This window comes from Leptonychotes weddellii, chromosome 13, assembly GCF_054177405.1.
Source record: "Leptonychotes weddellii isolate Sample4059 chromosome 13, ASM5417740v2, whole genome shotgun sequence".
Lineage (NCBI taxonomy): Eukaryota > Metazoa > Chordata > Mammalia > Carnivora > Phocidae > Leptonychotes > Leptonychotes weddellii.
Window position 1 is genome coordinate 4442178 of NC_138381.1, and position 24197 is coordinate 4466374.

General features: G+C 40.6%; 2 protein-coding genes across 2 annotated transcripts in view; one reads left to right on the forward strand and one right to left on the reverse strand.

Annotated features, from left to right (window-relative positions):
- The window catches only part of TIMM21 (translocase of inner mitochondrial membrane 21), a 68373-nt gene that overhangs the window by 20152 nt on the left and 24024 nt on the right, over positions 1–24197 (reverse strand). The window lies entirely within an intron of this gene.
- Positions 1–24197, forward strand: part of FBXO15 (F-box protein 15) — a 47219-nt gene that overhangs the window by 13503 nt on the left and 9519 nt on the right. The window contains exons 4-8 of the mRNA XM_031038366.2: positions 133–375; positions 915–1124; positions 4548–4674; positions 6159–6241; positions 7179–7321. Of these exons, the coding sequence (XP_030894226.1) occupies positions 133–375; positions 915–1124; positions 4548–4674; positions 6159–6241; positions 7179–7321 (806 nt within the window). The remainder of the gene's footprint in view (positions 1–132; positions 376–914; positions 1125–4547; positions 4675–6158; positions 6242–7178; positions 7322–24197) is intronic.

A 24197-nucleotide genomic window follows, 5' to 3' on the forward strand; every position in this document is an offset into this window, starting at 1 on the left:
TGTAAATGTTCAGTTTGATTTATTCATGGACCCGGGCTATTTAAAAATGATCATGCATCTCTAAGGTAATATATTGCTACTGCAGGGACATGACAATGTGTCTTAGTTAAAGTAGTTCCTCTTCTCCCCCAGTTTTATTTGGATCAGAATCTATTCAACTGCATTTTCACCTAAAAGATCTAACTGGAAAGTTAACTCAGCAGAGACGACCGCTGTATCTGTGAACTCACTGTCGGCTGAGGATAAAGAAGCTGGATATTGGAAGAAAGAATATATCACAAAACAAAGAGCATCTGTAAAAGCAGCGCTAGCTCAGGTTCTCCAACCTGTCAACCCTTACACAGGCCTTCCGGTCAAAACCAAAGAGGCCCTCAGGTACACAGCACCCTCCTGAGCCATGCGCCGTGGTTACTTGAGGGACCCATTTAACATTTATGTGCATGTCACTGTAAAAAGAAGGATGGTGTAAGCTCAGGGTATTGTGTGTATAAGGATGTATGTGCGGTTATACTGTGAGGGACCGTCTTGAGACATTCGTGTGTTCCTGTGTGTCTGTAGCTGTATAGTATTTCCCTATTCCATATAAATGGTCTGAAGGTTTTATGAAAAGCAGAAATAACCTAGTAATCTGGTGTAGTAAAGCAATAGCATCCAGAGCATCCTTCCTTCTGGGCAGAACTTGGTCTTGTCTGTGTATTGCTAGTTCCGAGAACATGGTAGGTGTTCAATGAATGTTCGTGAGGTGAGGAGAAAAGCTCTATAGAGAGGACCATTGATGAACCAAAAATTTATGTCAGGCACCTTCAACTTAGACTTTTTAGGACCTAGATAATTTAGAGATGATATGTAAAATTGACCTTAGCATTTTTTTCTTCCTGCAATGAGGCAATCATTTTTAGCTTTTCTTTCTCCAGAATATCTGGTTTAGGTTGGGTAATTATACTGAAAGAAAAAAATGGAAAAGAGTACATCATGGAGCACATTGACCTTTCCATAAATGATTCATCAGTGACGATTATGTGGTATGGCAAAAATTGGCCACAGCTAGCCACATTGTCAACCCTAGATTTGTGTGGTGTGACGCCAGTTTTTATGGACCGGTCTAAAACCCCCTCCAAAAATGGGTAAGTACTAATTCAACAGAACCTTTGGGTGAGAACATCTTATGTATAAATACTAGTTGCCATTATTCTTGTAATTTAAAAATACCATCAGCGTATTTTAATTTGATTGCATCTTAAAGACTTCTCTTGCATCCTGGATCACGATCGAATAGAAAAAGAATGGATTTATAACATTTATGATTAGATCTAAATTTAGGTTCCTCATACCTTGGTTGTCTGTAACAGAGAAGAGTATTCTAGTTAACAAAATTCCTAGGTGATTGATGGCTAACCTTTTGAGCTTTTTAGTTTTAACCATTTTAACACAAACATTTATACAACTATTATATCTTCTTTAGTAAATGGTACAGTAACTGTAGTTTAAACATTAGGCCATAAGGTAATAAATCTTATGTTTATGCGCCTTTCTGTTGAACTGACGGGGATGTGTGATCTTGTGCAAGTAGCTTAGTCTCTCTATGCCTCAGCTTTCCCGTGTGCGGAAGGGGGTGGTGATGATGGCAAGGAGTATTTAGCATGCACGGCTGCTGTGAAGAAGAGCAGAAGGTTTCACTGTCAAGTGCCTCAGTCAGATCCATGTGTGTCACCTTGCTGATGTGGACGGAGTCCTTACTCAGGGGCTCTGTCCTCAGGAGCTCTGTGCTGAGTCCATATGCATTACAAGTCTCTCCTGCTCACTCTTCTGGCCATTAGTCACTTTCTCCTAAAAACCAGACGTTGCCTGCTGTAGCGTCCTGACCTCCTGAGCAAGTGAGTGCACCTACATAAAAGGCACGGCCAATGGAGAGGTACAGAGCTCGTAGCTGCCTTCTCAGGTCGGTTGCCTGCCCTCGACTGCCTCCTTCGCTGCCCAGCATCCTTTGACGTTGCCATGGCATTTACCACATCATTGTTCCTACCAGCCTGTGTGCTGGGGTTCCACCCCTGGTTTCTCTCACAGGTCACATGTGACCTTGGGATGGAGGTGTTGTCATGGTGCAACAACATTCTTTCATGGCTTCCCTGGACACGGACACATTTTTGCAACTTTGTAACCTGGGACCTTGTTTTAGCTTCTGCTCTGTGGGGCTGATTCTTTGAGGATTGTTTCATTGATTAGGTTTCTACTTGTTGTGCTGGGAATGTGAGAGCATTGGGCTTCTTAGTGATGATAAAGCCAGGTCTCACTGTATTCTGAAAATAACCTTAATGCTACGAAGAATAACACATGAATAATTTTCCATGATTATATTACTGAAGGTATTTTAGAAGCGTGTTTACTTTTTTAAATGGTAACTTTATTTGGATAAATCCCCAAAATTTCATATGGTATCATGATAGACACCAGATATTTCTAATGTAGTATTTAGGTTTTATGCACTTTGAAATGATGTTTGGAGAATCAGTCCACCATCTCTGTACTAATTTGAACAATATCATGAAATATTATTTATAGGCATTAGGACAACATGATTAACATCACTTAAGATAGTCATAGAAGACGAAGTGGATAGTGTTGAATTATAAATCTCAGTTAAATATATTTTGCTCCTGAAAACTGCCATCCGGGTCAGGAATACTAGATACTGCACAGTGAGAGAAGTGCTAGAATTTATTGGGAAAATTGATTTAGTGTAATTTATTTCCATTAAAACTAAGTGGACTTCAGCCAGCATTTGATAAGCTGTGGAGAACAGACACTAAAAGTGTTTTTTAGGAATCTGTTTTGATGGGCTCTTTTATCGCAAGTTGGAGAGCAAATGCCTTGATCATGCAGAAGTACAAACCCCGTATGCATGTGTGTGACAGCAAAAGAGAAATTTGGTGATTGTTATTTGGTCTTTTTTGTTTCCTCCATGAGAAGTTTTTCAAGAGCAGTGAAAGCCTTATTTATGTAATTTGCAATTTGAATTTCCCTGTAATTTTTACCATTCTAGTCAGACTCATTAAATTTTCTCCTCTGCAAGTGTTCTCCATTTTGTGGTTTATGCTGTACTTCTCCAAGTTTGGGAAGAATGTTGGGTAAATATTAGCCTTCATCTCTCTCTGTGGTCTGTGAGGCCAAGGCACATGAGGACTTAGCCCGTTCTCTGTGGGGTCTGTTTAAACTGGTCTGGAGCCACGGTGGAGTGTTCTCCTTTTGGGCCCATTGAAGAGTGTGAGAGGAGGCTTTTTTATGCCCCACCCGGCCTCGTCTGTCCACACAGGCAGCGGCTACCATTTCTGAGCACCTTAGGTTTGGATCTAAGGTTTCCTTGATGCTGGACTTAGGTTCCTAACCCTTTGTTTGGCTTCCTCCCCGTGTAGTCTGCCTATGCGGGGTATATTTTTAGGTCACATATCGTGCACATGCTTGCCGACCGCCTCTCCCTAACCATTGTGGTTTTCAGCACAAAAAGTCCTTTGAAAATTGAGGGAGAGACCAGGGTAGTCTGGAAGCTGCAGATCTGGTTCTGATGCTTAAAGCCTCCCCCTCTCATGCTCCCACTTGGAAACGGTGCCACCGCTGAACTCCTTAGTTTTCTCATTCTTTTACTTAGTGAACATTTGAATACCTGTCTCCTGCTGGCTGGTGTCTTAGGAGCTGGAGGAGAATGCTTGAATGCCATGTGGCCCCAGCTCCTTAGGGACTTGCCTCTAATGCTGAGCTATGTTCATTGACCACTGAGATCTCATCTCCCTTATAATTTTCTAAACTATCTCTATGTCCCTGGAAATGACAGACATCTATGTTTACCATTATAGTGCTTATAGAATGTTTCATTCTGTTGTTTTTACCTCTTATGATGAATAGCAGAGTTGTGTTTCCTTACACATCTGAGTTGTTACCCTTAGACACTAATTCTAATACAGAGTTCACAGTGGATCTCCTTCATGACAATACTCAGGATTTGGGTTTAAATTCATTTTCTAATATTAAAATTTTCACCCTCTCTGAGTTATCCTTGATAATAACTTTAAAAGGTATATATATCTATATATCTATATATATCTGCTTTCAGACAGCCTACTGAGACCACCTGCTTTTTGTCATTTAAAATATTTTGTCTTTGCTTATGCATTATTTCCCTTGATTAGGAATACATACGAGAATCTACTTTTGATGGTGACATTGTGCTGGGCTCTGAGGGAAAGAGGAGAAAAGATGGTTCTTTCTCACCCTCATGATTCTTCCACTTACTTCTGAATGGGCTGTTGAGTTGAGAGTAAGAGCAAGGAGGAGGGGAAGGAAAACATAGTTGGGTGAGAAATTTGGGTGTGTCCATTTTCCTTTTATTTATGGGAGTTTTTATGTCCCCTGACCCTCCATGCACCATTTATTAGCAAGGTGCACATGATTAGCATGCTCTTCAAAAGTATTTTTAGATACACTAGACAGGATTGTTAACACTCCAGATGTGAAAGCTCATTTCTCTTTCCTTCCTTTGTCATGGATGTTCAAAGACCTCGGTGGCATTCTTTAATTGCAAAGTACAACCTGAGTAACTTAACTGAATCCACCATGATTGGCTGGGACCGACTCATTCGGATCTTCTGTCTACACCCAGGCCTCCTGGTGGGGCTGTGGAAGGTAAGGTTCGAGTCCCTGCCTGCTCTGTGCCATCTTCCTCCCAGCTCCACGTTGATTCACCATGATGCATGACACCAAATGTGAGGTCCCTCCAACTTTCCACTAACGGCATTCTGTTTTATGTCCTAATAGCTTCATTTTTCTAGCTAAATCACCCCCTGTTCTGTGGAGGCCACTCGGCTGTTCTGCTGTCACAAATGACAGGCAACCTGTTCTTGCCTGCATGGTTTTGTTCGCGTTCTCCCTTCCGTGTCATGGGAGTCTCCCCCTTTCTCCTTCCCAGCGGTCCATGCTCCTTCCTCCTCCTTTCACAGCCTGTGTCTGCCAGAGTGTCTCTTACCGTGTGTTTACCCAGTCTCCACACGTGTTTCTGATCCCAGACGTGTGGCCTTGAGTGTAATCTGCCCTCCAGGGGACAGTGTCTAAAGAGTTCTCCTTTCCCACTAGATGAGGTTTCTTTTTTCACGGGGTGAGGCTGTTGGCTGGCTCCCTCCTCTGGGGTTAGTTTCTGGGCAGTCACTTCAGTGAAGAGCGTGACTGTGATGTTTCTCTGTACCCCACACATGTGTGGAGATCTGTGGCCTTGGTCTGTGGTGGTTTTAAGATAGAAGTTCACAAATGTGATGCTGAGAATAACAGTCCACAAGTCTAAACAGTGCTGGACAGAACCAAGATCTACGGCATCATCCTCTCATCATACTTTGTCTTTCTCAACCTGCTGAGGCAGTCAGTTTTTCTGTCCCTCCCTAGCTCTCTGCGTGAGGGTGACTTGTGGCCCAGGCAGTAGCTGGCTTGCTGGGCATTTCCTTGACTTGAATTCATCAGTCTGTGTTGGCTCACGTGGTTATGAGAACCCTGATCGGTCCAATATTCCTCTGGCTGGCTACTGGAGAGCGGTGCCTCAGATCGCACATTCTGGATTACCTCCACCAGTCAGTGTCAGCCGTGAATTTGGGGAGACATGGATGTCTGTTCCTCTACAGTCACATTTTCTGCTACTCAGCCTGGTGGGTGACTTTGTTCATTCCCCCTGGCTTTGCCAAGTCAAGCAGGTACTCAAGAGAGGAACCTATGCCTCTAATGTTAAGTATTTGTGGAATTAATCTTGTATATGTGAAGGTCTTACCACTATTGTCCTTATTTTGGGAAAGAGTTTGAAAGAACCTGGAACTAACAATGTATATTTTCACAATCGTGTATAATAGAGTATTTTGATATTTCACAAGTGCTAGGATGTTAATCCTTTTGGTACTGCATGATCTGTGTATTTGGGTGAATTGTGGTCCTGCTGTCAATATGACATGTAATTCTTATTGGATAGTAATAATGTATTAGCAGTAATAATGCATTAGTATTGTGGTAAGCTTACAGTTGTAAGAAACTGCATTTATTTGTAAGATGAATGTGCTGCGATCTTCACAACGACCTTGTGAAAAATTAAAATATTTCAGTTGAAAATGTATTCTTTCTAATTAACTTTTCAGAGGGAGGAAGAACTGGCTTTTGTTATGGCAAATCTTCATTTCCATCACCTTGTGGAGAAGAGCACGTTAGGCTCAGCCACTGTGTATGTATTTATATGTGGGTGTATTAAATTTTTGTAGAGTCAATGTAAAGGATTAGAAGTTGATACCATCTTAATATCCCGAGAATAGCTACAAGGATATTCTGTTTTTAATCAGTAGACACAAGCCAACAGGCATAATTACTTAGCTGTTGCTAAAATAATTGGATTATTCATGAGTACATATTTGCTTTATTTGTTTTGGGTTAAGGATTATGTCCCTAGAAGAATATTATTTGTGGGGGCAGGATAGTGTCATTACTGCAAGATGCTTCCCATTCTTTGCACTAATGTGAGTTTTCATATCTTGCAAGGCACGCAGACCCATGGCTGAGTCGGGCTGCAGATGTGTTTTGCTTGGTTAACACAGTATGTGTCTTTCTATGAATTTGAAGGTCTTCAGTTGGGGAGTATGCTTTTCATTTCACGACTGCTCTCAGTACTCATTTTTTTAACAGTTATCTGAAAAGCTCCTGAATGTTTTTGAGTTTGTTACCTTACAAAGTAAGGTTTTTCTTACTGAATAAAACTTAGTCTCTCATAGCTTTGGGTCTTCTGCCTGGGTTCCTGATCTGTAGGTCTGTTGTGTGGTGCATTTTCCTGCTGAGCAGCTCCATCCTCTGGTTATTGAGACTTCTGAGGAGCAGAGTTGTCTTTGTAGAGCTACTGTCCTAGGCAGATCCCAGAAACGTGTTCATCTGTGGTCATCTTGTGGATCCTTAGGGAACTCATTCCTTTGCCTGTCTTTATAGAAGTTGGTGAAAGGAATACAAAGCGTTTCTTTTGAGTTCCCGGTGTGGAAGATTATCGGGAACCCTGTAGAGGATTGATAGGAGCTGGTGTTTGGATGGATGTTAATTTTTTTAAAGAGTATTTTCAGTTTAAACATTTTATCTCTGGTGTTGACAAACTTGTGTGTATGTTTTGTTTTGCTTTTTAGCCCCTACGAGCTACCTCCTCATACCCCTCTTTTGGATGACAACCCAGAGTACGGACTGCATGGCTACCAGCTCCATGTTGATATGCACAGCGGTGGAATTTTCTACATGTGTGGTACATTTCGCAGTCTCTTTACCAAGAAAGGTGAAACTGAGTTTTTGTTTCAGTGCGAAATTAGAAGGTTGGAGATAACAGGGGACCAATTTTTATATCTGAGTTAAGAATTGTCTGTTCACTGATCATCTGTTGGCACTCTGTCTTCCCATACCCATACCTCATCCTAGGACTTGTGGAATCCCATGGCCGGATCTAGTCTTGTTAGCCTTGGGCTCTGTCTCCTTCATTACCATCTTTCTACCTTCTGGAATATTCTCTGCTCATCTTTTCTATAGATAATCTCCTTACTGTTTTGCCCTGCTGTGCCTCCTCCTACCTCAAACTTCTTCCCTTCTTTCTCAAAGGAATTCAGTAAACTTGCCCACAGGGCCAGTGTAGCACGTGTCCAGGATAAGAATAAAGAGAAACCACCCTTCTGTATCTATTGCATCCATGTTTATCATGCTCGCCAAAGCCGAGACAGAGACTAGAGTGGGCTGAGAGGGAGGAGGCCTCAGCTGAGTGAAAGGGAAGAAGGAATGTAGAGTGCCCCCTGTTCTGCTTTGTCTCCATTGTTTCCTCCTTTTTTTTTTTCTTAAAGATTTTATTTGTTTTACTAGAGAGATAGAGAGAGGGAGAGAGCACAACAGGGGGAGTGGCAGAGGGAGAGGGAGAAGCAGACTCCCCACGGAGCAGGGAGCCCAAAGCAGGGCTGGATCCCAAGACTCCGGGATCATGACCTGTGCTGAAGGCAGATGCTTAACTGCCTGAGCCACCCAGGCGCCCCTCAAGTTAAACATTTTTGGTAATATTTTATAGGTGAAATTTTATACTTCATTTCTGAATATCCTCTTCCCCAGAATTCTTTCATTTAATAGATTTGACATCCATTACTAATCCTTGCCTAAATCAATTTCTTTTAGTGTTTAGAAAATGGTGATTTTCTAATTTTTGGTGATTTTCTTATTAATGGTGATTTTCTAATACTTCTACATTTATTAGTTGAGATTTTCTAAAGAAATTCCCACATCAACTGGTGAACTCCTGTAGTGGAAGGGTAAATGACCTTTCTCTTTTGACCACCAATGCTCAGATTAAGGAATGGATGTTATCATCACCTCCTGTGGTGGAAGTTATTTTGAGTGCACTCTCTCTCTTTTGTCTTTGTTGTTTAGTGTCACTGTGGACTCTTGATTTTTTATTTATTCAATAATTTATAGACAATTACAGACATTATTCTTTTTGAAGCTAAAATTGTCCTTAGTTTGATCATTGGGATCTACTTCAAGCTGGCTTCTGTGCCCTTTTGATACACCCCCATTAGTCTTTGAGTTTTTGTTTTTTGACTCAGGATTTCTAGGTTTTTCTATGCTTGTTGGCATTTTTATTAGAATTATGTCAAATATATATATTGACCTGAGGTGAATTGACGTCTTTGTTGTTGAATTGTCCTACCCAAGAATGTGGTTTGTTTTTCATTTTGTTCAAAGATACTTACATGTCTTTTAGGGTGTTTCAGAATTTTTTTCATACTAGTTTTGCCCATTTCTTGTTAAGATCTTTAGTATTTTATCTTTGTTACTTCCCTTTCATTGTATCTTCCAGTTGTAATGTTTTATGTGGTTTTGGTCTCAGGCCATAGATTAAGTTGGAAAGTATTCCTTCCTACCTCTGGGATTTTTTGGAGGCTTTTACATGGAATTGGTAGTAGTTCTCCTTAAATTGTTGGTGGAATTCACCTGGGAGCCATCAAGGCCTGGAGCTTTCTTTGTGGGAAGGTTTTTAACTTCAATTTCTTTTATAGAGAGAGGGCTACTTAAGTTATCTGTTTCTTCTTGAGTGAGATTTGGTATGTTGTATCTTTTAAGACATATGTATAAATATTAATTATGTTAGATTGATCAGTGGGTTAAGGAGTTTTTTGGCTTGCTTCTTCTATTACAAATTTCTCTGTGAATGTTCACCAAATGATGGGCATTTATATCCATTATTTTATTAGAGATTGCAAAAATGATGTTTCCCTAGTTCAATCATTCCCTCTATGCCCATTATCTAGGATCCTTCTGTAAAGAAGAGTTTTCTCTCATCAACTATTTAGTTAACTGAAATATGATTAGTACGGGAAGGGCAGGGTACATGCTTGAGTCTTTCTCTTTATTTACAGAATAGTGATTAATGCTCTAACAGTCTTCAAAGATGACTTAGAGGTTTTTTTTTGGGGGGGGGAAGTAGTATTATGAACTCATAGATAAAAAATGTTGTTTATGTATTTTAGTCTATTTTCAGTCATTATTCCTTTTATAGTTATTGTGATGCTCAAATTGTCATCTTCTTCTGTGGCTTTTGACATGACTAGTCATCTTTGGTAGCTTGCTTATACTCCAACATGACCAGACACCTCGAGCTCATCTTGTCTGTTTCTTGCGCAGATCTGGAATTAACTTTTACCTAGGAGCTCTGCTTCCTTTTAGTTCCACTACACTATGGTATTTAGAAACTATAATCTAGATCCTGGAGATGAATGTTGCTCTTTGGTTTTCATTCCTTTTAGCGTTTTCTGTAGGCAGTGCTAAGAAAGTTTGTAAATTTTATAATGGGAAGAAATAAATCATGCATTCATCTAAATGAAAGATTTTAAGGTTTTTAATTAACTTCTTTGACTATATACTTGGTATCTCTTTCTCATGCTGAAAGTCTTTGTCCCAAACAATGTCAAAATATATAATAATTTAAAAATAACAATATTGATATTGTTACTAATAATGAGCCCATTGAATAATGTTCTTTTAGTTAAGATTTTCCTGTGACTCTTTATGGGCTTAGGATACATCATGCCAGAGAGTTAAATCACCTAAAGTAATTCTCTGTGTGGTTATGCTACCACTTTGACATACAATCAGAGTGATTTGTTTCAGTTGATTTTTTTATTTTTCAGTATTGCTTTCCTTCTATTTTTATATTAAAAAAATTTACATTCCACATTTACGTGGTTTATAGTTGAAACTATAAAACAAGGAAGTTCAGAGAGGTTTCCTTCTACACTTGTCCTTCATCCCTGCTCTCTCCCTTTCTTCAAAGGTGACCCTATATATTGGCCTTTGGCTTATTCTTTAAATGCTCTTTTCTGAATATAGAATGCTATATGTCAGTGTATTTATATTTCTCCCAGTTTTTCTAAAGAGGCGTATTATACTACTTTTTAAAAGTTCCTTGCTTTTTTCCAGTTGGTAATATATTCTGAAGATTATTCTTTAGAATGACATAGAGATTTTTCTCATTCTCTCTTTTTAAACCAGCTATAGGTAGGCAGTTTTTTAATGGTTTCTTTCTGTGATTTCCAGTCTTTGCTATTACAGGTAGAGGTATAGTAAGTATATGGCCTCATTCATACATCCTTTTATATTTTGCCAGTTTGTCTTTGGAATACTTTCTTAGGAATAGGATTGCTAGGCCAAAGGGCAAATGCACATATTATTTTGAAAGAGACTGTCAAATTCCCTTCTATGTTGGGGGGGAGGGATTTCTAACTTAATAGGGATACGAAGTTAATAAAATATTTTATTACTAGGGATGTTTGTTCTAGGTTTGTATTATGTGTTCATACAAGGCAGTTTAGTTAAGGAACTCTATTCCTAAAGTAGTTGGATTTTTAAAAAAAAATATTGGAGATGGTTGTTAAATGTTGTCAAATACATCTTAGGGCAACTATTGATGATCATATGATTCCGTCTCCTTTATGCTACTAATGTAATGAATTTCCTCAGTATATCTTCTAATGGTAAACATCTTGGAACCTCTGATAGAAGCTTCTTATGTCATATGTATGCTTATTTATATGATTTCCTAGAAAGTCATCTGTTTTCTTTAGGTTTATTTTGATCTCTTTCTAGCTTTTTGAGTTGGCTGCGTTGTTTAATTTTCAGGGTTTCTTGTTTTTCTTCAGTGCCCTTCCTGCTATGCCCAGAATCTTGGAGTGTCTGAATCAGGAAGGAACTGAAAGGTGATCTAGAAAACGAGCCCTCCTGGGCTTGAATGTGCTCTGCAGCCTCTGCTCAGGGTCCTGCCCTGGGAATGGCCCTCCCAGTTTTATGAAGGTGTGAAAATTCTGCCTTTTTTCTTAGTACTTGAACCCTTTTAACTTTGTTCTGTTATTTGAAATAGAGAATAAAATCTCCTTCCTCTTTCTGTTACATACTCTTGAGGGGGCTACTAACGTGCGGCGGTCAATCCTCAGGGTACAAACACATGTGCCCTCTGGGTCGTGTTAGCGGAGAATTTGTTCTCTCTCTTGGGACATCCTCAAGTGCCCTCTCACTTCCAGTCTTTCTTATCTAACAGGATCTAAGGAGCCTGCGCTGTGTCCTCCAGGGATTAGGTCTCTTAGGTCAGATCTTAGGGGAGTACGTAGAACTTCGGAGGAGAGGACTCACCCTTTCCTAGTTCTAAACAAATACAGCAAAACCTCGATTAAGCTTTGTATGCATTCCTTATACCTGAGCTGTGCCCTTAATAAGGAAGACGGTAGTACAGGGAAAACTTGTGGGCACTCATTATAGGTTCTTGCTGAATGTTTTATGTTTATATTAATTATTCAACCTAATCTTCATAGCAAGCCTGTGAGTTGGGTACTGTTATTGGTGAAGTGGCTGGAGCTGGTAGTGTAGGTCAGTTCTCTAACGACACGCAGCTCACACATGGCCGAGCACCATCTGCACCTGCGTGGGCCAGTCTCCAGAGTGTGGGTCTTAAATACTGGGCTGCACTGTCTTCCATATATTTGTACTTTCAGGGACATGCTTCTAGAATATGCGTTCTTGTGTGTGTGACTTGGTCTGTCTTTTGAAAGTGTTGGCATCCTAAGGGCGCTCAGGAAGGGTCCTTCCAGTCCGTAGCCACTTCCCTGTTAATGCTGGTAGCCCGCTGGGGAGGCCAGATGATTATACAAGATCCAGAAACTGAGGGAGATGGAGGAGGATGGGAAGCTGAGATGGAGGTAACTCACCTTTCATCTGTTTTCACAATTAGAAAACAGATTTCCACCTTGAGAAGCTTGCACATGCGGGACGCCTTTCCTCGGCATGTGGTTCTGCGCTCAGGATCAGCAGAGGGCGCTGCTGCCATCCACGTCCTCGCACATTTTAAAGAAGTACAAACTGGAATGTCCTCTACAGTTTTTGAGAAACTCTCTTGTGGTACCATGTGGTATATTTAGTAAATTCTGGCTATGTCATTGCGGTTGGGGATGACAACACTTAGCCCTGCATTTTAAGAACACTTTTTCTCCCTATCAAGGATAAAATGTTTTATCATCATGCCCCCAGCATTGAAGTGGGTCTGTCCACTGTTTGTCGTCAGTGAGACATGAGAAACCTGGCCTGATTCTAACAAGACCATCTGTAGGGATTGGAGGAAGTAAAAGGGGCAAGGTAGGATGGTGCCGAGCACAGGGCAGAGACGTGTCAGACACGGGGCCTGCCCTCCTCAGGTTGTACAGAGAAGCCTGCTGAGCCAGGTGACAGGCACATGCGGGGGGCTAAGGATTCGTGGGGGTCCTCAGGAAGGGCAGAACAAGTGACCAGTGCAGTGTTCAGACAGGGTAATGGGCAGGAGTCCAGACCAGTTAGCAGGAGTCATGGGGCATGGAAAGGGCACAGCTTTAAATATGACATAACTTATAAATGGAGCCTGAATTTGGTGATTGTGTAGGGTCTTTAAATAAGAATTCTGAGGACATACCAATTTAGTCCACAAATTCACTGCAGTTTTATTAAAAAACCCCAGTGGGAATTTATAATGCGACTTGCAAAGTTGAGGCTAAAATCCACTTAGACATACTCATGTGCATATGGAATGGCTGATAAAAGTTTTGTTTTAAAATTTTAATTGTGAGATAATACATTCTTTCCTACATATGATGTGTGGACAGTCTACGGAAAGAACAATAAAACCCACGTAGCCACCACGCAGCTTAGGAAATCCACCATTACCAGTGTCTTTGAAGCCACCTCTGTGTCCCTCCTTGCTGGTTCTGTATGTTGTGTTAACCACTGTTCTGTGTATTAACTTGTTCCCTTGCTTTTCTCTTTTTTGTAACTAAACTTCTTTGTATTGTGCACTGACACACAGAAATGCATGAAACAGATCATCATAAAGCAAACACCTGTGTGATCACCATCCAGGTCTTGATTAAATTTTGAAAATGGATAGTTAGAGGGGACTGGCCTTACCTCCTGTTAAACCCACTGACCAAGAGTGTGTGGTGTCACTGAGGTGGAGCAGAGCCCCTGTACACATCTTTTGTGGCTCCAGAGTCTTTTATCAGGTTATTCCCACAAATGCGGGGCGCACAGCACAACAATTACTAGCTGTTTTAATGAGTTGTACCATGATATACCTGTATATCTGAGCATACCGTCATCTTCTAGAGGATGTGTATATATTTCTCTAGAGTGGTAGTGCAGAATGCATTGTACAGAATCATTTGCCTAAGATTGGCTGGCAAACTCTTGAGAATTGACTCTGCAGGGAGTACACATAATCAAAGGATTCATGCCATGTTTATATTCAGGTGGCCCAAGCCCAGTGAAATATCAGAGTGAGTTCTGGCCAGTTGAGATGTTCTCCATCACAGTATTTTCTCTGAACAAGCTATCCCTTTTTTCTGTTTTCTTAGTCTCATCTTAGTCTCTGTTCTCAAAGTCTCATGGACTTTGCTGCAAGGTCCTTTAGATTTTTTTTTTTTTTCCTTTTTATCATACATGTTACTGCAAACAAAGCAGAAGACCCTGGTTAGTTCTTGGTGCCTGGAGTGAGATTCCTGACACGTAGAAGAGACCAGGCCTGAGCTGGCTCAGTGGGAGATACCCAGGATGAGCAGTACCCCCGCAGCCCACCAGCAAGGCCCTGCGTTCGGCAGGGCTGTCCTCATCCGCTGAAAGCCATAGCTAATGCCTCTTGGCTTAGGATCCCAACACTGGTCTGGTGGGCTGAGTTCCCAGGCTGGTGACTGCCCAGCCCTGCTATATTCTTCACCTGCCTTCACCCATTCAGATCAGAATGGGCTCTATTCCACAGTGCTCAGGAGTAGCCTAGGGCCTCATTTTATAAGATATTGCTCAAGCTTCTTCCCTTAGTCAGACACTGTATTGAGGGGTAGGAATTTCTACCTCTCAGCACTACCTCCCATAAAAGGATCTGTGTCCTTTCTTCTCTCCCTCAAGGCTTGACTCCTTCCCCTTGGAACTTTGTCATATTCCTCCCCCAAGGAACCTGGGAAGTTTTCTCTTTGTATTTTTTGTGTTCTGCCACTTTGACAAGTCATGGCTGGATTCAAAGTTTTCCTAAAGGATCCATATTATCTCTCTTCAAAGAAAAATTTATGATCCCTGTACCTGTCCATACTTGCTACCTGCTTCTTTGTGTATTGTCCCTAAAATCAAGCTAAAAGGCAGTTTAGGAGAAGAAATATTTTGTCACCTGAAGTAGATTTATGAGAGGCAAAGGGGTAGGAAGGATAAACAGTGAAGGAAATAATGAAAGAGTGGTTTGTGAATGAAACTGCGAGTTAAGCTTGTAGAAGTGCCTCGTGTATTTCTCTGTCTGCATTCTGTCTTCTGTTCTTTGGGAAACGTGGGTGGACTATTGGCATTGGGTCCTCAGGACCAACCCGGGTTCAGTGATTCACGGGAGTACTCACAGGACTTAGGATATAGTAGTATTCATGGCTAAGGTTTATTAGGTGAAAGGGTACAGAGCAAACTTGGCAAAGGGGAGAAGGTGTGGGGGGGGATGTGCAGAGGAAAGCCCTCTGCCAGGGAGTCACCTGGGAGGCACTTATTTTCTCCAGGAATGAGCTGTGAAAACACGTGTGAAAGGTTATGTGCCTGAGAAGCTCATTTAAAGACTCAGTACCTGGGGTTTTTACTGGGGACTGGTCCTGTAGGCACCCTCTGCCTGGCACTACAACATTCCAGACTCCCCGAGGGAAGGACGCTCAGCATAAATCCTGTGGTTGACATAAGCTTTTTCGAGGATGATGCGGTGAGCCACTCATATGGGTTAGGAAAGATGAGGTGGGAATCCTTCTGGAATCCAAGTGCCCAGACAGCCACGGGCCAGCCTTGCCAGCAGGCCTCCCTGAGAGTAGACAGTCCCAGGACTGCTGTGTTGACTCAGCTCCGCACAACTGTCTGTGAGCACTTCCACGGGAGTGTGGTCCGGCCTCTGGAAGGAGCAGGCAGGAAATACTGCAGCTGCGTTTTTGATGTGTAAATAGAGCTTGAAAAAAGGCATGATCAGCAATGCAAACTATGAAGGAATGTGTATTTTTGATCTTTGTATCAAGCTAATTATTACCAATTTTCAGAAGCTGAAGGAAAAGGGTTTTGCCCAGGACAGCATGTTGTAGCCTTTTTATCAGGATTGGGAGGGAGTGATAGAGAAGAAGCAAAGGCAAAGGATTTTTAAAGTATGCTGCTTCTTTCATTTGACTTTTCGAGTTGTTAGAAAAACGCACTTAAAAACTAATGCCTTTTTATTATAGGACTTGAAAATTCTGAATATATAGAAGTTTATAAGGAAGCAAATAAAATTTACCAAGGACAACTACTGTTTATATTTTGGCCCATTTTCAAACATACAGCTCTATTTCTGTCTGTGGACCGCATTTCGTGAACAGTGCCATACTCTGCCTTTTCCCCTTACGTTGTGGGCATTTTCCCACATGGGAAAATGTCACTGAATCGTTTAGCAAATTTTATCATGAAAAGTTGTATGGCCTCCAATTGTTTGGTTTTATCATGATGCATTGACCCGTTCTCTCAATGGGACTTTTGGTCTCAGTTTTTCATGATTGTAGCGCTATTGTGATGCATGTTATTTTGAAAAATATTGGATCATTTGAGAGGTGAAAGTGACATCTGATTGTTTTACATCTTCATGTGTCTTTGAATGTTTGACTATTTACAAAGGCTGTTGACTACAGTAGAAGTGGGTGGGTGTGGCGGCCGCTGGGTGGGCTGTGTGTGTTGTGGGGGGCATTTTCACAGGAACCACCATGCTGCTGCCTCTCCCAGGCATGTGGCCATGGCCAGCTTTCAGTGTCCTTGCTTATTTATTTTAAGTCATCTCTACACTCAATATGGGGCTCGAACTCAAAACCCCGAGATGAAGAGTCGCATGCTCATCAGACTGAGCCAGCCCTTCACCCTCTTGTGTATTTTGTTATGAAATTATGTGTCCCTCCCCCAATATAAAATTTCTTACTGATGAATTTTTATCTAAGTTTTCTCTATTATTTTAATCCAGTTATTCTTTTAGATGTATTTAATAATCATTCGGCCAGATTTTAAAAGATCTCATTTGGATTTTGATCAGATTTGCTTTAAATGTGTATGTTAAGTTGGAAGGCATTGATCTCTTTCTATTTAGGGTTTCAGACTCCCTTCTTTATTTAAGTCTCTGTCACTGCCCTCAGAAGAAGTGTTCTCTATGTGGACCCTCCACTCACTAGTGCTTCATTTTTATGTTGCCATTGTGAGTGAATTCTTTCAGCTTATGTTTCCGTGTTCTGTTAGATTCAGGCTATATCCTACAGAGTTTCTGCAATATGCTCTTCATTAAAATACTGATTAAATAATACATGTTCAGTACTTAACTCTGTAAGACACAATAGAAAATATTGAGGGGAGAAAAAGAAGGTATGGATTTCAGAAACTTCTTTTTCCTCCAGAAAAGTGGGGTTTCAGCTGTTCAGCAGAACCTGATAAGCCCAGATAACCTCTCTTTAAAGAAATTCTACTTGTAAGGTTTTAATACTTTGTTTCAAATATTTTTCATAGGTAGCATGTTATCTCATTTTTACTGTTGTGATTCCAAAAATAAATGACTTGTTTTGTTCCCTCTGTTGATAGTAATTACTTTCTATGTTTCTGGGTCAGATTATTCTAAGCATTTATCCTAACACGAAGACATTAGAAATAGTACACTCCCGTCTGGGGGTGGTGATTACCTATGAAAATTAGAACAGATAATTCTTTACAGTGTCTTCATCATTGGTTGTTAGTACATTTTTCCTATTTTGTCCATCTGGTGAGCCATTATGAAAAATCAGCATTACAGATTACCGTTCACGGAACAGGAGAACCCACATCTCCATACCTTTTATGCCAGAGCTATATACAATGGAATATCATGCAGCCATAAAAAATGAAATCTTGCCATTTGCAACGACATGGATGGAACTAGAGGGTATTATGCTGAGTGAAATAAGTCAGTCAGAGACAGACAAGTATCATATGATCTCACTCAGATATGGAATTTGAGAACCAAGACAGAGGATCATAGGGGAAGAGAGGAAAAATGAAACAAGATGAAACCAGAGAGGGAGACAAACCATAAGGGACTCTTCATCTCAGGAAACAAACTGAGGGTTGCTGGAGTGGAGGGGGGTGGGAGGGATGGGGTGGCTGGGTGATGGACATTGGGGAGGGTATGTGCTATGGTGAGCGCTGTGAATTGTGTAAGACTGATGAATCACAGACCTGTACCTCTGAAACAAATAATACATGATATGGTAATAATAAAAAAAAAGAGTTGAAGTACCCTATCTAAAAGTAAGACACAGGCCATGTGATTTGTGGGACCCAGTGCAAAATGAAACTGCAGGGCTCCTTGTTGGAAATGTAAGGGTTTCAAAATGACAGCAGCAGAGCTGGCTGTGTCTGAAGCTGGCCCTGCAGAAACACAGGCTGTGTGAGGAGAGGCCTCTTTGTGGGTCCTTCTCATCGTCTCCTGCTGTTCTGGACTCTGACTTCTATGTGACATTCGACCTCAGATTTTGATTTTTTCTTTCCCTATGGCGATTTGAATTTTTAAAATAATTTAAAAGGAAGGATATGAGGTCTTTATTTTGTTTATGTTTTCACTTTCAAGCATATTGTTTAAATAATGCATTGTGCTTTTCTCATGGATATTTATTAAGGCAACTGTGAAAAATAGAATCTCTTAAAACAAGCAGTTTGAGGAAGTTACGTCTAATAAGAAACATAAGAAATGGGTTTTCTAATTTTTCCCTGGTGTGAATTTAGTTGTTATTAGAACCTTAGACCATCAGGACGTTGAGCTTAGAGCCACTTCTCAGATCACAAGCATGTTACCCTCCATGATTCCTGTACCTTCTACAGACCTCTTGGGTTTCTTCTTCTTCTGGTTCTTCGTTCCCTTTCTGCCATGATTTTCAGGGCACACAGCCTGGGTTACATGTTTGCTGTCAGTCACCTCAGAGCCCCTTTCCTTGTTGCCCTGTGGCTTCCCTGCATCGATAACTAAAATACTGCTCACTGTGATGCTGCTTCCTAACTTGAATGTGCCCCAGTTCCTTGGGGGAAATCACAAATGGGTGTCCATTGGTGCTGTCAGACTCTGGCTTACCCCTTGTTGCGACTCAGAAGTCTTTTAATCAGCTCGCCGTAAGTCCCCTTTATATGTCATATAAGGGATGTTTAGATATGATCACAGTCCTCTTCCTGCTCTGTTCCTTGTTCTTGGGCTCACTACCTGCTGTGCTAAGAAACACTGTCACCTCTGTGCTTCCTGATCTTCCTCTCTCATCTGCTGTCACATTGTCAGTATATTACAGTCTCTTTGTGTTCTTTCCTGTTTCAGCGAAAAAGCTGTCCCACTTCTTTCCAAAAAGTATATCCCAATTTCTTTTCCTAAATATAGATGCTCCTACCCCCTCTGGGACCTGCATTTAGCCATTTGTGTCTCAGCATCATCTCAAATCTATTTTCCCATCATCATCTTTTTTTTCCACTTATATTCATGTTTTCTGATTCAAAAATTATTTTAGAAGGAAAAAAAAAGCACTTCTGTACAGATAAAAAAAAATTGGTTGAAAACTACAGAAAACCTAACCTAAAACTGGCTTAGCAAAAAGAATTCATGTTGAAAAATCCAGGGGGAGGTTTTATTTCAAACAGTTTGATGTGAGGGCTTATTGCCTGTCAGTGGGACTGGATATGTCTAGACAGCCTGTCTGTCCCTCCTCGTCTCTCTCATTCTGATTCTTCCTGCTTCACTATATTCTGAGTTACAGTTCCTACTTTCAAGGCAGCTCTGGCTAGCACTAGATCTCATGTCCTAGTGTGAGGTTTTCCTTTCCAGCACCCCCTCCCCAGGAGTCTCATTGCATCTCCTTGGCTCTAGTCGGCGTAGGGACTCATCCCTGACTCAGTAATGTGCCAGGTGTATTGGGATGCTCCGTATCTGAGCCTGGATGCTACCATCTGAAATAGGGGGACTGACCTGCATGTGTGTCTCAGAGGAATACTAGAACATGCTTAGTGAGAAAGGCAGAACAGATATTGGCGAGCCCAAAACAAATATCCATATACCTTCTCCTTAAACATCTTTGGAAAGACTAGCCTAGAAAAAAATAATGCATAGTGCAATAGACTGGATTGATAGAATATTGGTCCACAGGCATGGAAAATAGAACTGGGTCTTATGAAAATACCAGTCTGAATATTTACATCAATAGAAAAAGTTATTTTGAAACATTATTGAATTAATGAACAGTGAGCTTTTAAAGATTCTAAGTACACACTTTATCCTGTTGAAAATCGAGTTTTTGTCACCAGTACCAGGAACAATACTAGCAGCAAATGTAGCCTGTTAGGGTTCTCGCTAGTATGAAAGAAGTAGAGACTCTGTGGCTCAGAGACTTAAGAGATTTTACTGATGTTGTCATACTCAACAGTTCTGGATTCAGGAGGGAAATTGTCCTACAGATTTGAGAGTTCTACTTTTCCAGTCTCCTTCTAACACAGCTCCAATTCACTTCACTCTTACAGTCCTTACAGCAAATGAAACCAGGGGAGAAATTTCTGAACCTCATCATGTTCAGAGTCCTCCTCTCTTTTCATAGTCCATGATCTGTGTCTGGATTTAGCTACTTAAATTTCATGTGTATCAGGGGTTTGGGAAACAACAGAGGTATCTGAAAATAGCCGAGAAAAAGAGAGAAGCTATGTGTTTGCCTTGAGGAGATTTATGTTAGATACCTAACAAGGAAAGGGGGAAATACTCAAGATTTTCTCACCTGAAGAGCGGATGGATGCCTATTCTTTTTGATTTTTAGAGTCTAATGACTTTTCTGTCTTGTTATTAATTATTCCTTTGTAACGTTGGAGTCTCTGCAGCTTTAAATTGTTAATACTAAATATATTTGAGTTTGTAGGGTCTTCCTTCCTCTTTACCCAAGATTTACACCCACCTGAGAGTTGCTTCCTGATGTCCAGTTCATTAACTCATGGTACTACGTTGGTCTCTCGGATGGCGCTCCAGGGCCCCACCTTACTCAGTGCTCGCTCTTGCTCTTCGGGTTGATGTGTGTTGCTTTTCCTGCCTCAGGCAGTACTATTCTGCTTTAACCCCCTTCCCTTTTCTCCCTGTTTGCCTTAGGAAAATCATTCAGTTAAACCAAACAATCAGTCAATCTCTGCTCCCAACATTCTTTACTTCCTGCCTTTTCAATGTTCTATTTATGGGGCAAAAAATGAATTCTAATCATAGCTGAGAAATGAGAAATGTGATTAGTAGTGCCATTAATCACGCCATAGAAGACATGACCTTTATTCCCAAAGACTGTAGGTTATTTCAGGAAACCTCTAACATGCAGAAACAATCCAGTATAATTAAATGTTCAGGTGTATGTGCAGCAGGGGTTAGAAAAGGAAGAGATTAGTGTAGGCTGAAAGGTGCTGTTAGCCATGGAGGTGAATATTGAAGTTTTGAGGGACTAAACTCCCTAAGGGAAGAGGAAGAAAGATCTGAGGACACAGATTTGGGCATTCCCAGAGTTATCCGTTGATAGGAAAAGAACCGCTAGTTGTCATAAGCAAAGGGGACCTTCAGAGGAAGGTTGATAGAGCTGCTAACAGCTCACCTTTGAGTGCTACTTTTTTGGTAACTTTTTATTTTGATGTAATTTGCAACCTAGAAAAGTTACAAGAATAGTACAAGAACTCCCACGTACATTTTTTCTGATTCTTTTTTTCACCATAGATTAGTTTTGCTTGTTCTAGGACTTTATATCAGTGGGATCCTACAGGATGTACTCTTTTGTGTCCAGATTCTTTCTTTGAGCAAAATGCCTTTGAGTTTCATTTATACTGTTGCAGGTACTGATAGTTATTCCTATTTATTGATGAGTAATACTCCATTGAATGAATATGCCACAATTTGCTTACCTGTTTTCCTGTTGATGGACAGGAAATTTGGGTTGTTTCCTGTTTGGGACTATCTTGAATAAAGCTGTTACAGAATTCTTGTGAAGGTCTTTTTTGTGGACATAACTTTTTTGTTTCTCTTGGCAAAATACCTAGTACTGGAATCATTGGGTTTTGGGGGACGTTTATGTATTAAAAATTGCCAGACATTTTTTTATGTATAAGAAAATTCAGGGCACCTGGGTGGCTCAGTTGATTAAGCGACTGCCTTCGGCTCAGGTCATGATCCTGGAGTCCCGGGGTCGAGTCCTGCATCGGGCTCCCTGCTCGGTGGGGAGTCTGTTTCTCTCTCTGACCCTCCCCCCACTCATGCTGTCTCTCTCTCAAATAAATAAATAAAATCTTTAAAAAAAAAAAGGGGGGCGCCTGGGTGGCTCAGTCGTTAAGCGTCTGCCTTCGGCTCAGGTCATGATCCCAGGGTCCTGGGATTGAGCCCCACAGCATCAGGCTCCCTGCTTGGCGGGAAGCCTGCTTCTCCCTCTCCCACTCTCCCTGTTTGTGCTCCCTCTCTCGCTGTGTCTCTCTCTGTCAAATAAATAAATAAAATCTTAAAAAAAGATTAAAAAAAAATCTGTGTGTAAGAAATTGCCAAAATATTTTTTTAGAGTGTTTGTACTATTTTATACTCCCACCAGCATTGTACGAGTGTTCTGGTTGCTCCATATCCCAGCCGACATTTGATGTTATTAGTCTTTTAAATTTTAGTTGTTCCAGTGTGTGGGAGTAAGATGATCATCATGGCCTTGATTTGTGTCTCCCTAATGGCCAGTAGTGGTGAGCGCCTGTCTACGTGCCTCTTGGCCATTTTTTGGTAACTTTCCTGTCTTCTTTTTGAAGCATCTACTAATCCTTTCACCTTTCTAAAAATAATGACTTGTCTATTCTTGAATTATGGGAGTCCTTTATGTATTCTAAATACCAGTTGTTTGGCAGATAAATGTTCTACAAGTATCTTTTCCCAGTCTGTGGCTGGCTTATTCATTTTCTAAATGGTATCTTTAAAACATTTTTTATTGAGGTATCATTGACATATAACATTACATTACTCTCTGTAGTACAGTGTACTGATTGGATATCGATACATCATGAAATGATCACTGCAATAAGTCTAGTTACCCTCTGTCACCATACAGAAACTTTCAGCAACTTTCAAGTATGCTCTACAAATATTTGACTGTAGTCCTCATGCTGTACATTACATCCCTGTGACTTAATGTATTTTGTAACTGTAGTCTGTACCTCTTGACCTGCTTCACCCTTTCCATCCACTCCTCCCCTCCAGCAATGACCATTGTGTTCTCTGTATTTATGAGTTTTGTTTTTTCACTTGTTTCGTTTTTCAGATTCCATATATAAGTGAAATCGTAGGGTTTTGTCTTTCTGTGTCTGGCTTAGCTCCCTTAGCATAATGTCCTTTAGGTCCACCCATGTTGTTGCAAATGAAGGATTTCCTTCTTTTTTTGTGGCTGAATAATATTCTATTTAGTGTGTGTGTGTGTGTGTTACATATTTTTGGATATGATTTTTATATGTGTATTACATATTTTTTCCATTCATCCATTGATGGGCACTTAGGTTGTTTCATGCCTTGGCTATTGTAAATAATGCTGGAGTGAACATGGCGATGCAAAGTTGTTTTTTGTTTTTTGACATAGTGATTATATTTCCTTTGGACAAATACCCAAAAGTGGAGTTGCTGGATCATACAGTAGTTTTTTTTTTTTTTTTTTAAGATTTTATTTATTTGCGAGCGAGAGAATGAGAGACAGAGAACATGAGAGGGAGGAGGGTCAGAGGGAGAAGCAGACCCCCTGCTGAGCAGGGAGCCCGATGCGGGACTCAATCCCGGGACTCCAGGATCATGACCTGAGCCGAAGGCAGTCGCTTAACCAACTGAGCCACCCAGGCACCCCATACAGTAGTTTTTTAAAAACATTTTTGAGGAACATCTATACTGTTTTCCATGGTAGAAAGTGTAAATTAGTGCAGCTACTTCCCACTGACAGTGCACAAGGATCCCCTTTTCTCCACATTCTCACCAGTACTTGTTATTTCTTTTTTCTTTTTCTTTTCTTTTTTTTTTTTTTTTTTTTGATACTGGCCATTCTGACAGGTGTGAGGAGATCTCTCAGGGTGATTTTGATTTGCATTCTCTTATGATGAGTGATTTCAAACATCTTTTCATGTGTCTGTTAGCCATCTGGATGTCTTCTTTGGGAAAAAAACATTTTTATATTCTCTGTCCCTTTTTAATTAGATTTTCTTTTGATACTGAGTTTTATGAGTTCTTTGGCATATCAACCCCTATTGGCCATATTATTTGCAAATATTTTCTCCTATTCAGTAGGTTATCTTTTCACTTTGTTGATGGTTTCCTTAGTGGTGTGGAAACTTTTTAGTTTGAAGTAGTCCCAGTTGTTTACTTTTGCTTTTGTTGACTTTGCTTTTGGAGGCAGATCCAAAAATGTATTGCCAAGATCTATATCAAGGAGCTTATGTTTTTTTCTAGGAGTTTTATGGTTTCTGGTCTGACATTCAAGTCTTAATCTATTTTGAGTTAATTTTTGGATATGGTGTAAGATAGTGGTCCAGTTTTATTTTTATTTTTGCGTGTGGCTGTCCAATTTTCCCAA